Raw genomic sequence first — 13,372 nt, 5'->3', positions numbered from 1 at the left:
ACGGTATATTTGTTTTTGAATGTCATACTACCCATAATTACAATATAGCTATACATGTGGACTCCTAATGTTTGTGTTCATGTCACTCCTCAGGATGGCCCATACCTGTCAAGTACAGAACATCAATCTTCAGGGTATGTCTGACATCGTTACTTTCTGATCTTAGCTTTATGAAGTTGTTGTAGTTTGTGCATGGAAGTAATGCAGCATGTCATCAGTCAAGATAAAAAAGTCCTTATACAGTAGCATTTTTAAGTCTTAATTTCAAAACAGCTCAACAAGAAAAAAAATGTAGCGGAACAAGGCCACACTTGCACTTGGTATAAGTCAGTGGCACCACCTTCTTTTGAGGGAAATACATTTATTAAATGTAACAAATGAATCAGAAAATTGATTTATTTAGTCTTATAGGGGACTTTTAAGTACGCTACTCCCTAGGCTTGGAATGACTTGCAAAAGGACCTTCAGCTTCAAGAACTGGTCTCATTAGACACTTTTAAAGTTATCTTAAATAATCTAGAAGCAGGCACTACTGGCTGTAAATGCTTTGACTGTTGATGAATGTTGTGTCTCATTTTTAAAATGTTTTGTGTTTTTGTATTTGTCTGTGTTATGTGCTGCTGCCTGTCTTGGCCAGTACACTCTTGAAAATCGATTTTTACTCCTGGTTAAATAAAAGTTATAATGATGATAATATAAATAATCTTTTATCACCTGAAAAAATTTGGCCTGAACTGTAAGGAGCTAGGTTTGAAATCAGTACTTTGTCGGTGTCTGGATCTTGGGGAATTCATTTACATGATAAGTAAAAGCCATGCTACCTTAACTTCACAGGTCTGTCCCAACTAATGGAGAAGAAACTGTTCAACTCTTGGCTAATGGTAAATTTGAGAAATTAAAAATTTCGCCAAGAGCTTTCTGTCAGAGGCCTGAGAAAGTTTCCAACCAGTTTCAACTGAGCATGCTCCAGGTGAAAAAAAAGCATCACAATATCAATTTATTCCAATATAGTTTCAAAAGGATGAGTGCATAATGTTAATTTCTCATGTCCGTAGGTGTCCAGCAGCGGAGACAATATGGTGGAATGCCAGTTAGAGACCCATAGCAACAAGATGGTGACATTTAAGTTTGACATTGAAGGGGATGCCCCAGAGGACATAGCAGATTACATGGTGAACAGCTTGTACACTGCCATAGTCTGCATTGGTTGCTGAAACGTGTCATTCTGTGTCTTTACAATTGCTGTTTGGTTACATTTTTTGTTCGTAGGTGGAGGAGGACTTTGTCCTCGATGTGGAGAAGGAGAAATTTGTTGAGGAGCTTAGAACAATAGTTAAGAAAGCCCACGAAATTCTTCAAACTCATTCACTGGTATGTTGATTTCAATATTTCCATCTATCACCCTCTCTCCACTATTATTTTTCTAGTTTTTTTCTTATTATTTTTTTGTAGTGACCCCATTCTTCCAATAAAAAAAGGGCCACAACGGTGGCTGACTTGGCTTCTGTGTTGACGTGTGCCACAATGATGATATGTCCACTGCTTCCAATAAACAGGCTTTATTCACATACAGTTCCGTGGGTTTTAAATAACAAAATAAATAATTTCCTCTTTACCGAGTGTTAACATAGTTTTACAAACATATCCATACAACACGCACGCACGCAAAAACTGTTGGCCTCTCTCATCAGTCAGGGCCACACCTGCCACCAGCAGCACCACTTCCCTCAAGTTGTGAGAGGCACACAAAACAAAAATGTTTCTGACACAGGCCCCTAATTGTTTCTGGCAGAAGACAAAACAATTCTTATTAGTTTACACAAAGAGCCACTACATAAGAAACAATTTACTAATTAAAACATAATCCGTGAATTAATTGCTTCCTGTGCCAAAATCCAGTCTCTGAGTTCTCTTTCAGCTCCTACAAAGTCAGCCCCATTGTCTGATTTCATTGTAGAAACTTGTCCTCTTCGGCAGATAAACCTTAATGCATTGATACATGAGTCTGTATCAAGAGAGTAAGCGAATTCTAAATGGACAGCTCAACTTGTCATGCAAGTGAAAAGTACGCCATGGCGCTTAAAGATGTTGTGCCCTCTCTTTATATGATTGGATCAAAATAATCCACATCAACGTTAGTGTTGCTGAGAGATCGGGAACAATTCTCTTTGAGAGTAGATCTACTAAATTGGCACTTTTAATCCAGTCGTCCTCCAACCCGTCATAAAATGGATACAGTTTGTAGATGATGCTGACCTTTTGCACTTCAAATTTTCCAGATCCTAGTGCAACAATCTCGTCATGAAATCTTTCCAGTTGACTGAAGCGCACAGTTGATGTCTCAGAACATCTGCAGATAGCCTTTGCCCTCCTAATGTAGCTTTACATTTCTGCATTTCCACATTCACAGCGGTCAGTTGACGACCATCGCCACTGGTATTTGCAGTAATTAGCTGGTTCCTTTTCTTACTTTAAGTAAGCAAAATCATTTTCAACTTTAATCCAACCTACTACCGTTTTCAAGCAGTTTTCAGTAACTGATGATCAAAATAATCTTTAGTCCAAGCCATGCAGTTTCAATTTGCCACTTAGCACAGTTGTCCCTAAACACACTCCTTTCACTTTTGTGTTGGTTTCCATTTTTTTCTTGTTTGTTTGTTTCCTTAAAAAAAAGCCAGACCCCAATACTATCAAAGTTAATTTGCAAACCTCTAGCAAGTGCACAACATCAGTTGGAATTCAGGTGCAAACTTGTGATAGCACAAGCGTATTATCAGCAAGTTCCGTATGGATGTTCTAACAATGACACTTCGTCAACTGCCAACTACATTATCTGCCAACTACATTATCCCCCTGTCACTAGACAGACAGAGCTCTGGCTCTTGATCCGATAATGTGTTAGGGGAGTGACCTCAAACTCACGACCGCATGTGAGACAGGCATGCTAGCAAGGAGGCCAAACCCATGTGCGCCAGCAACTTTCACCAGCACGTCTCTTAAGGTGTTGGCGAGTGAAGTTCACACACACACACACACACACACACACACAGCACAGCACTCGACTGGCTGACAACCATTACACATGCACAACAAAACAAATCATGCACAAATTGAATCCCCCTTCCAAATATTTGTGGTTGGAGACATGCTTAAAAAAACTGGCATGGATCAAGTCTAATGGAACCAGGATCTTCAGGTGAATTAGCTGCAATATTGCCTCACGAACGCGAGTGCTGACAGCGGGTGGTCCATTTCGTTTTTTATCGTTCTATCAAGTTCCATGAATTTTATTTCCTCAATGTCATGTCATTACAGAATTTCTCACTGAAATCATGATTGTATTGGCTTATCAACAGTTCTTCCAATTTTTTCAACACCAATCTGAACAGTGACAGCAGGACAGACATTCTCACATTGCTTTGCATTGTGGCCATGTAGAGGTCCATTAATCACCGGGCCTAGTAAAGTTCTTATGCATATGGTACCTCCCCACGACTGTTGATTACTTCCCATGCGGTTCCATTGACTTTGACGCATTTGTGCCTATCGACAAATCAATCAACATCTGCATTAATACGGGGAATATATACATCTTTCAGGTAAGACCACCTTGACAGCCCTTCTTCATCAATAAGGTTGATTGTCGACACTGGCATTTCCTTTTGTGTGAACATACTATGAAGCCCAACAAACTGCTTTCCTGCTATTTCAGTGATTTCCAAGCCTTTGACAATGCAACTTGGAACAGCACTGTGACTCATTGTATGTATATGAATCTTTCCATAAGACTTTCAGAACAAAAGGTGTCTGTACTTCATGGATCAAGAAATGCATATGTTTGTATGTTTATGTTTCCTTTTGTACACTTAACATTAACAGGTAAGATGGGAAGGATGCTGTTGCTTGGGGCCTTGTATGACCACAAGTAGAGACAGCTTTGCCACTCAACGACAGTTCCTTTGGTTGATCTGTATTAACTCAATGTCCAATTGACAGCAGCACCACTGGGAGGCAGACAAAAACAAAAATGGCCCTTACAATAATAATAATAAGGATACTTTGATTGATAATTTGAGCTTTTATTTTTCTGATAGACTGGATCAACTGACCAACTACATGTGAGCAATCCCACTAGCTCAACACGTGAGTTATTCAATACAAATTTACTATAAACAAAGAAATGCCAGTATGAGGAATTGCCATACATGCTCTAACTTAACTTATGACAACTTAAGTCAACTCTCCTTGTGACTCCTCAGCTGACTCAGCGCCCCATTCCTCCCCTGTGGGACGCTGGCGCTTTTTTATCAATCAGACCATCCGCCATAGAGACTCCCTTTCCAGCCAGGGAACGACCACACCACTATCAACTCCAGAAACAATGATACCCCAGTCTCGTAAAATAGAGAAAGGTGAGCTCTAACAAAGTCATTTTTTGTGCCATTGCTTCTTAACATGACTCAGTTGGCAGCATAACAGAAACTAACCGTGTGTCACTCTCTGTGGCTGCAGAAAGTGAAGGATCCCAAAGTCTGGAGTCCTTGACTGGAATGGCCGGCCCCACCCTCTCTGCTGCCTCCCCTCCCGTCTCCACTGTCTCAGCCCCTTCCTCCATGTCCCCCCCAGTCACCTTTGCCAATGCTCCCCACTTCACTCCCTCTGAAAGCATCTCTGCACAGGCCTCCACTCTTGAAGCCTCTGTCCCTGTCACTGCTTCAGGTGGTCTTGAACTGACAGTCCTGCCCTCAGCTTCTGCTGACCAGATTTCCAGTGCTCCCTCAACTACAGCAACAGTTTCTGCTTCTAAAATCCCCATCATGTCCACTGCTCCCTCTGTTGTGTCTCTCAATCCCACCACCGTTCTTCCTGTCATGCTCACTTCTCCTGGAACCGGTGGTTGCACCACTGTAGGTCAAATTATAGGGGACAATGTGATAACTGCTCCAAGGTTGTGCGTGTCTGCAGTGGACCAGTCCTCAACCTCTTTTCATTCCCCTCCCCCTGCTGCTGCAGTGGCCTCTCCAGCAGTAAGCCAAGTTGTCATGGAGCAACAGCAGACACTTTCGCAGCTGGCCAAACAACAGCCCCAGCTACAGCCTGTATTGCATCAGCAGGTAACAGCAGCGCCACAGCAACTGCAGGCAATGCAGCTTGAACAGCAGCCACAACAGGTACAGTGGGCAACACCACAACGGCAACAACAGCAATCACAACATCAAGTTTACCCAGAACAAATTCAGCTGCAGCAGGAACAAGCTCTGCAACAGTCTCTCCAGCAGTTAAAACAACAGCAACTCATGCAAAAGCAGATAACACTTCAACAAAAGCTAACTGATTTGCAGGGGCAGCCTCAGCCAGGTCATACAGAAGTATTAAAACACTCCCTTCCCCTGCAGCAGTTTCTGCCACCAGTGCCCCTACAGCAGACCCAACAGCCCGTTCTTCAACAGCAAACAACACAGTGCACCCCACAGTTGCTGCAGCAGCCTCAGTTACAGCAGTTACCACAGCAGATTATGACACCGCTCGCTGCCGTAGTGTCGCAACAGCAGGCCCACATTGATCACCTGCAGCAGCAACAGTTAAACCTGCAACAGACGATACAATTACAGCAACAGCAAATGGTGCAACAGCAGCAGCAGCAGCAGCTCCAGCAGCAGCAGCTCCAACAGCAGCAGCAGCTCCAGCAGCAGCAGCAGCAGCAGCTGTTCATGGGTGCTGTGACTGATCTGTGGCCAGATCAAGGTCAAATGTTGCCCCTGTCGATAAATCAACAGATTCTTCAGCAACAGGCACAGCTTAATGTTAGCCCTGTACCACAACAGCCGATTCCACAACAGACCCAAATGCCTGCTGAGCTGGTGCAACAACACATACAGCCACAGAAACCGCCGAAACACACTGAGCAACAACAGGATGCTGTTAAAGCTGTGGACACACCCCAGAAACAGCAGCAGTTTCCATTGCAGAAACAGTCTTCTTTACAGATGTCGGAGTCTGAGGTGTCCACAGGAGAGACGAGTGTCACAGAAGACACAGGCAGCTACTCTGCCCCTCTTCACCCTTCCTCTGATTCTTCTCTGCCGCCTCTCCACCTGAGCAGTGCTGAAGCCCCCTTATCCACTCTCTCCCTAACAATGACACCATCCCCTGCTCAGCCTTCCTCTGTGGCCGAGTCAGACAGCGAAGGCCCCCCCAAAATTGAATTTGTAGACAACCGCATAAAGACTCTGGATGAAAAGCTGAGGAACTTGTTATATCAGGAGTACAGCAGTGGGGCAGCGTCGGCAGGGGGAGCTGCCTCTGGCCCAACGTCAGCTGCCTCCACATCAGCAGGAGGCGACGAGTCATCTGAGCCGCAGTCACTTCACCACTTGTCTTTCCCCCCACCTGACTCCTCCTCAGATACATCCCCCCACTCCTCGTCCTCCACTACCTCTTCCACCACCTCCCGTTCCTCCTCCACCTCCCCTGACCCAGAGAGGGAGGGAGTGCAAGAGGAGGCTTCCTCAGAACTGCTTAACTCTGCAGGGCCGGGTCTGGTGGAGCAGCAGCCCGGCCCATCTCTCCCCTCCACCTCTGCCCCGTCTACCCCGCCGACCTCTCTCCTGCCTCCTGATCAAGAGAACTCTTCTGGGCCCCAGCGTCCCCCTGTACCAGGAGAACCAACCATTATAGTGAGTGAATACCACAGATTAGATTTTGAGTAAATCAATGTTGTCTTTCGCTGTACTGAATTTACATTTCTTCACGTGTGTAAATGTGACTCCACTCGCCTCTTTTTCAGATCTCTGTGAGATCTGCTATGTTTCAGTGTTTTAGTGTCTCTCCATTGTAAACGTCTCAACTCCATGCAGACACTCTTAATTGTTTCAACTGTTCTAGGCTGTACCCCCACAATCTGATACCATGGCCACTGGAGATGCATCGGGGCCTCCCACTCAGCAGCCGATCCCCCTCCGGCATGGACAGCAGAAGCACAATGCAGGAGGTGGATATTTTGGCCTAAACCTGACATGTCCTAGTATCAGAAATCCTGTTAGCAAGAAATCCTGGACTCGCAAATTCAAAAACTGGGCATGCCACTCCGCCAGCTTTTTCAAGAAGCCCAGAGTCCAGCAAGGTAGCGTCCTCTTAGGGAGCGAGCAAGCGTGAGAGAGAGTGAATGAGAGAGGGGATGAAACAGAGAGAGAGAGAGAGAGAGAGAGAGAATGATGTTGGGGCATGGACCTGAATCTAATCTAGTACTAGTTTTAACATAGTAAAATAACTTGCTTAACCATCAGGAATTAATAACTGTTAATGCTAATGGTTGTTAATGATTACAGCTAAATATTTCTGTGATTGCATTTTGCAATGTGATTATTCACATTGTGGTGCCTTTGTTGCCATCTCTACATTGGTTATAATTTGTAATTTATTTTCATTGTGTGAATTGCTTATTTTTTCTTTAACTAAATATCATTTTTTTTGGCAGTCTTTCTTTTTGCATGGGTTACTCACCCAGGGGCACGAACAGTGGAGATTAGAGGAGGGTGGGGGGTTGGCACAGTGTAGGAAGAGGTTGGCATCAGATATATCTGATGCCCATCCCAGGTGCAGATGAGCTCTGGAGCAAAGCCCAGCTGTGACTGTGCGCAGGACATACCCCTTCCATATCATCTCACATCCACCTGCTGGCTCAGTGTAGATAGAACCATGCAGCCCACGTCATTAATAACACATATAAGAAAGATGCCAAGTTCGTAAGCATTAATGTCATTCAGAATATGTGTACGCTCATACACTCGCATTATCTGTATGAAATTAGTTATAATTTTCTAGAATAAATTGTGAAAGGGCTAACAAGTTAGTCGCGTTCTGTTGTACCTGGGTCCCCTCATGATATGGCTAAGCTTTATCACACTGTTTAAGTACTCCAGTCATCTTGCATGCATTTCATGAACTTTGCTACAAGTACACATGCATGGGCAAGTGTGTTATGTTCCACACGAGTGACTAATAATGGATCTTTATCTGTAAGTAACAACTATTTCGGTGCTGCATATTTTTCATGTTGGTCTTTTATTATGCAGTGATTATCCATGTACACACTGTGCTAATGTAGTAAGCCCAAATATCAAACACATTGAACAATATCACTGTGGATCTGAGCACGGATCTCAAATTTGATATTGGGCTTTGTTGTCTGGTATATGACTGGGACAATGGTGAGTCAGTGAGAATGAGAGTGGTGGGTGGGTGGCGGGGTGATGTTAACATTCAACTGCCATTTAACATTGTTTTCCTTTATTTAATAACTTACCATAATGTTTCTTTTAATGAAACATGCATTTACCACTCCTCCCCACAACCCTATAATATGTTTCTCCTGAGCATGAATTTTGACATAACACAAATCCACATTTATTTTTCAGTTATTTATTATTTGGACAAATGACTGCCACTGAACTAAATTTTTTAACGACCTGAATGCATGTCACCTTAGTACGTTTGGGGGAGTTGGTTTGTGAGTGATTTTTCTGTCTGTTGCTTTTCTGTGTCCACTTTGTCATTTTTGTACACTTTATACACCTGTGTGTGTGTGTGTGTGTGTGTGTGTGCTCGTGTGCGTGTGTTTCTCTTCTGGGTCTGGGTCTTCCTTTTTCATCCCTATCTCTTCATTAGATGGACGTTCCACCCGTCAGGCGCTTAGAGAGGAGAAAGAGGTGCTCCCCATAAACCCACCTCAGTCACGCAAAGGACGATTTCAGGTCTGAGGAATAGTACAGATTTTAACCTAACCCTCATTCGTCTGAATCCTCAGAGCAGCGTGGACAAGCAGCTAATGTCTATCAAACACTCTGCTATCAGGTGACTCCAGTTCCCCAGACCTCTCCCCCAAAGGATGCACCATCAGGTCCTGGTAGTACTCACAGGAAAGTTGGACGATTCTCTGTGACCCAGACTGAGACTAAGAAAGAGGATGGGCAGACGGACAGCTCCCTGGTATCTTCTCATTTGGAGAGGGAGAAGAGGAGATCTCGGGCAAAGGAAGGGGACAGAGATGAAAGTAAGAGGACCCCAGCAATGGCCCATCTGCCACGAGGTCATGGACAAAGCCACTCACCCCTGGGCAGCAGCGATGATGATGATGAGAGGGAGCTGGAGGATGAAGACCTGAGAAAAGAACTTCACAAGCTTAGAGAGAAGTGAGTCAGTGAGGGGAGATATTTAATTTCTTTTGATTTTCTTATTAGATTTTCTATTTTGTTTCTCCATTTACTGTTGTTTCTTGCCACCAGAGTACACATATCCTCATTGTTTTGTATCTATGTCTATAGGCACATCAAAGAGGTGGTATCCCTTCAGGCCCAGCAGAACCGAGAGCTGCAGGAGCTCTACAGGCAACTTCGTTCCCTCAAAGACCAAAGGCAGAGTCTGCCAGTCTGTCTTTCACGAACCCCTCCTCTTCCAGCAGCAGCCCCTGTCCTCTCTCCTCGCCGGCCCAGGCCAGCCAAAATCAAACTCAGGCCCCGGCCTCACTCTCACATGGATAACAATGGAGTTGCACACTCGGGTAAGGTTTTTATTTCATTTTTCCTTTCATATTCTATTTGTCATTTCACGGTGTGTGTGTGTGTGTGTGTGTGTGTGTGTGTAAATATTTCTCGTACATGTCTCTCGTCTAGGGATTCAGCGATCCAAAAGTAGTTTATCACGTGGTGAACAGAATAGATGAATTGAGACAACTCATTTAGTGACAGTCAGAGGTATGATGCATCGCCCCTGATTTTTTCCGCAGATCACAGTCCTCTCAGAAAAAGCACATTCACAGACGAACTGCACAAACTTGTTGATGATTGGACGAAGGAGGCGGTGGGCGCCCTCCCTCCCAAACCTTCACTGAATCAGATCAAACAGATTCAGCAGGTGCAGGAGTTGGGAGGCTGGAGTCAGACAACTGAGGTAGGACTACATGCTAAAATATGAACCCAGTTTTTACACAGCTTTTGAAGGAATACTTAATAATATGCTAAATCCGATGTGTGAATCTGAAACATGTCATTTAATTACTTTTCCATACAGGTGGCTCCACCAGGTTGGTTTCCAGTGGCAACACTGAACCCCCAGGCATCCCTGACCCCTGCGAGCTTGCCTGTGGCAGCCCCTTCTCAATACACCGGTGGAGGGACCCTGTCCACCCTCCCCTCTCCAGGACCACAAATGCACATGGCTCAGGTGCCACAGATGCAGCAAAGTTTACACCTCCATCAGTCTATCCCCCTCCAGCAAATGAGTTTTCAGCAGCCCCAACTCTGCCAGCAGATAGCGCAACCTCAGATGCAAACTCCCATACAGTCTCAGTCATTACCACAGACACAGCCCATTACCCAGCTGCCCAACTCACCACCTCAAAGCCAGCCACTGCTGCCTTCTCAAATGCCCACATCCCCAGTGTCCACGGCCACGTCTCTGCTGCCCGGCAGTTGCACCACTGCACCCACAGATAGTACTGCTGCTCCTGGGGGGACATTTTGCTCCTGTTCCTCAACCTGTTCCACCTGTTCCTGCTCTACTGCTGCTCTACCCTCCAGTGCCAAAATTCACCCAACACCCCCCACCTCGACTCTTCCTCTGGGACATAAATGAAACCAAGGTGAAGTGCGAGGTCAATATGAAGGTGCAAGAGATTGAAATACTAAGTTGATCAGGACGTAAAACGGAACCATTCGGGGTGTTAGTTCTGTGTATGCATGAGGGAGTTGTGACTGCAATGAATAAATGGATTCCAGTTTACATGTGGATGAGATGGAGAGTGAATGTGAGGGATTATAGATTATAGTATGTATAAAACAGAGGGTAACATGGGGAACACAGATGCTGGGGCTTACGAATCATGGTATGTTTGGCTGTTGAGATGTATAAATTCTTTAATGTATGAGTGTGTACTTTTATGAGTGTGGGTGAGTGTTTATGCATCATCTAAATACATATCTCTCATGTCCTTTGACACAAATTACCGTTCATGTTTTTGTTTTCAAACCAACTCAGTTGGACCTCAATTCTCCCTATGCAGAGATGAGAAGGTCAAACTAATTGACGGTGTGTTGACATTTATTGATTCATTGGTCAATTCTTACAGTAAAAGGACTATCAATTATAAAAGTGCAATTAGCAATGGTCATCTAAATTGATCAGCATGTATCATATTGATTTGTCTGTGAAAATATTTTTGTATAAGCACATTGATGAAAACCAGACGCATTGAGCATTTTTTCATGATCTTTACTTGATCTTTTAAGAAAACTGTAGGCAGACAGCACAAGGTGTTTAAATGGGCAATGAAAGAAAACTATACAGCAGCATGTTACACAATAGAGCACAGTGAAGTTATCCGGCTACCAACATTACCACAAAATGACCAAATACATTGTTACAGTATTGTGCACACTACAGCATGTGCTTTATTTGTTTTATCATTGTATTTGTGTATCATAGAAGCAGACTGAATTACCATGAATTATATAAATTCTTAATATGATGGAAAATTGACAGATGCCCCGTCTCTGTTTAGTGGCTACCCGGGTACACTAAGCCCTAGACTGCATGACCTTATGACTAACTTGACTTGCTTGAGTGCAAAGTGCTTGCTGTATATTCATGGATATCACATTTACTGTTTGCAGCCTACTGAGAAAATAATCAGCCATGAGTTTGCACTTTGCATTCAGGATGACCAGCTTTCAAATTTGACATTTGTGTTTTCAGTTTTAGCTCTGCATATCAAAGCATATCACGGTTTCATTCTGAGGTAGAGAACAAAAAAGAAAAGACCACTGCCAAGTTATTATAGACTGGAGACCATATGGTTTGTTCCGTTATTGCCTTTTAAAATGACTGCATCTGTTGTGAGCGAATGTTCCATTTTTTGTGTGACAAAGCTTTGTGATAGTCTCATGGTCTATTACATTATAAACTGCTCCCCTGTTTCTTTTATTCAAAGCGGACTCTCAAATGTCACTGTATTCAACTGAAAATGTTAATGTCTTGGGCTTGTTTACTAAAGAAACAAACCAAGTCAGAGCTTAGATGTCTTAGATGTCCAACGCTGTTGTGGAATCCTCACTTGCCTATTGTTTTTAAACTTTTTTGGGGGGCTGGTAGAACAATTTCCTTATTACAGTTGTGAACAATTTAGTCTTCAACCACAGTGTTAGTGGTTGTTAGTGTGAAAACATCTGTCTGCAGCTGAACTGCGAGTCAACCTTTTGCAGTGAGCGTAAAGCACACTGCAAAAGGTTTATTTGAGTCAAAATGTTCCGTTTGTCTATTTCTAAACTCACTTAATTTGTAGTCACAGAAATAAACATATACATAATATATCAGCAGCAGATATATTACTGTACATTGTTTTGGGTTATCAGTGTGCTTCGCCATACACATTTGACCATCGACAGTCGGCATTACTATTATTTTGGCATAATAAGTAGCTTGTAGTCAAAGTAGCATTTCTGTTTTATTAATGATAGAGAGATTGAGAGCCACAGAAAACAGGAGTTTGTACAGGTTGGTAAAGAGTGATAAATGTGCGTCAAAGAAATTTAAAACATGAATGGTCAAGGACTAGTTTATGCTCAAGGGTATGGTTGTTCAGAAACTGCAATTGCATAATCTAGAGTTTAACAATGGTTTTCTGTATTTGTTGCTTTCAAGACAACCCACATTTTCACAGTGATGTAGTTCATTATTAGTAAAGGTGAGATACTGTGCTGTCTTGTCTAATACTAACATGTTGACTGCAAGCTACAGCTTAACAATCATGATTTATGATGTGGAGCTGGCTTTGTCCTTAAAGTGTTACCAAAATGTTATCTAAAAGATACAGATTATTTTTGTATTTTCAAAGGGGGTTGTACAAATTGTAAAATTGTGTTCTTCATCATTATAAATCAGAGGTTTTTTGAAGGAGAAAACACTGGTTTTCTTTGCTGTTTACATGGGACTCCCCTTCCTTTGATATACCTATGTGAGTCCTGATAGGCCAGGGTCATTTCAAATTATATTCAGATATTTTTGGGGGATCTTTTTTGATGTCCTATTTCACTTTCGAACCATGGAAACCTAAATGATACATAACAGACTGGCATTAGCCGCTGGGCTACAGGTCAAATAAAATAAACGTCAAAATTAATGAAACAAAAACCTGGGGAGTCCCAGATGGCATGATTTAGAACCAATAAGAAAAGGACTTTTGGGCAAAGAAACCTAGAAAAATAAGGTATGTTGCTGGTGATTTAGCCTCTGTAAATTGTAACTAATTCAACTGTTGATTTTATTTATGTTTTGTAACTAATCAAAATAAATGATGTTAAACATCCAAGTATGATAC

General features: G+C 43.0%; 1 protein-coding gene across 5 annotated transcripts in view; it reads left to right on the top strand.

The window, feature by feature from the left end:
- The window catches only part of si:dkey-151g10.3 (serine/threonine-protein kinase WNK3), a 38,873-nt gene extending 25,510 nt beyond the window's left edge, over positions 1-13,363 (top strand). For 4 of the 5 annotated variants that reach the window (XM_047330676.1, XM_035646447.2, XM_035646446.2 and 1 more), the window contains 13 exons: positions 94-134; positions 835-970; positions 1,056-1,172; positions 1,270-1,371; positions 4,095-4,143; positions 4,260-4,412; positions 4,513-6,677; positions 6,886-7,123; positions 8,668-8,753; positions 8,854-9,191; positions 9,324-9,559; positions 9,785-9,948; positions 10,069-13,363. In XM_047330676.1, the coding sequence (XP_047186632.1) occupies positions 94-134; positions 835-970; positions 1,056-1,172; positions 1,270-1,371; positions 4,095-4,143; positions 4,260-4,412; positions 4,513-6,677; positions 6,886-7,123; positions 8,668-8,753; positions 8,854-9,191; positions 9,324-9,559; positions 9,785-9,948; positions 10,069-10,632 (4,389 nt within the window). In that variant the 3' untranslated portion in view covers positions 10,633-13,363. The remainder of the gene's footprint in view (positions 1-93; positions 135-834; positions 971-1,055; positions 1,173-1,269; positions 1,372-4,094; positions 4,144-4,259; positions 4,413-4,512; positions 6,678-6,885; positions 7,124-8,667; positions 8,754-8,853; positions 9,192-9,323; positions 9,560-9,784; positions 9,949-10,068) is intronic. The other variant, XM_047330677.1, reaches the window with a different exon arrangement.
- The last annotated feature ends 9 nt before the right edge of the window (positions 13,364-13,372 follow it).

The sequence above is a fragment of the Scophthalmus maximus genome, chromosome 3, assembly GCF_022379125.1.
Source record: "Scophthalmus maximus strain ysfricsl-2021 chromosome 3, ASM2237912v1, whole genome shotgun sequence".
Taxonomy (NCBI): Eukaryota; Metazoa; Chordata; class Actinopteri; order Pleuronectiformes; family Scophthalmidae; genus Scophthalmus; species Scophthalmus maximus.
The sequence above is the reverse complement of the archived record's forward strand: the minus strand, read 5'-3'. Positions and strand labels throughout refer to the sequence as shown.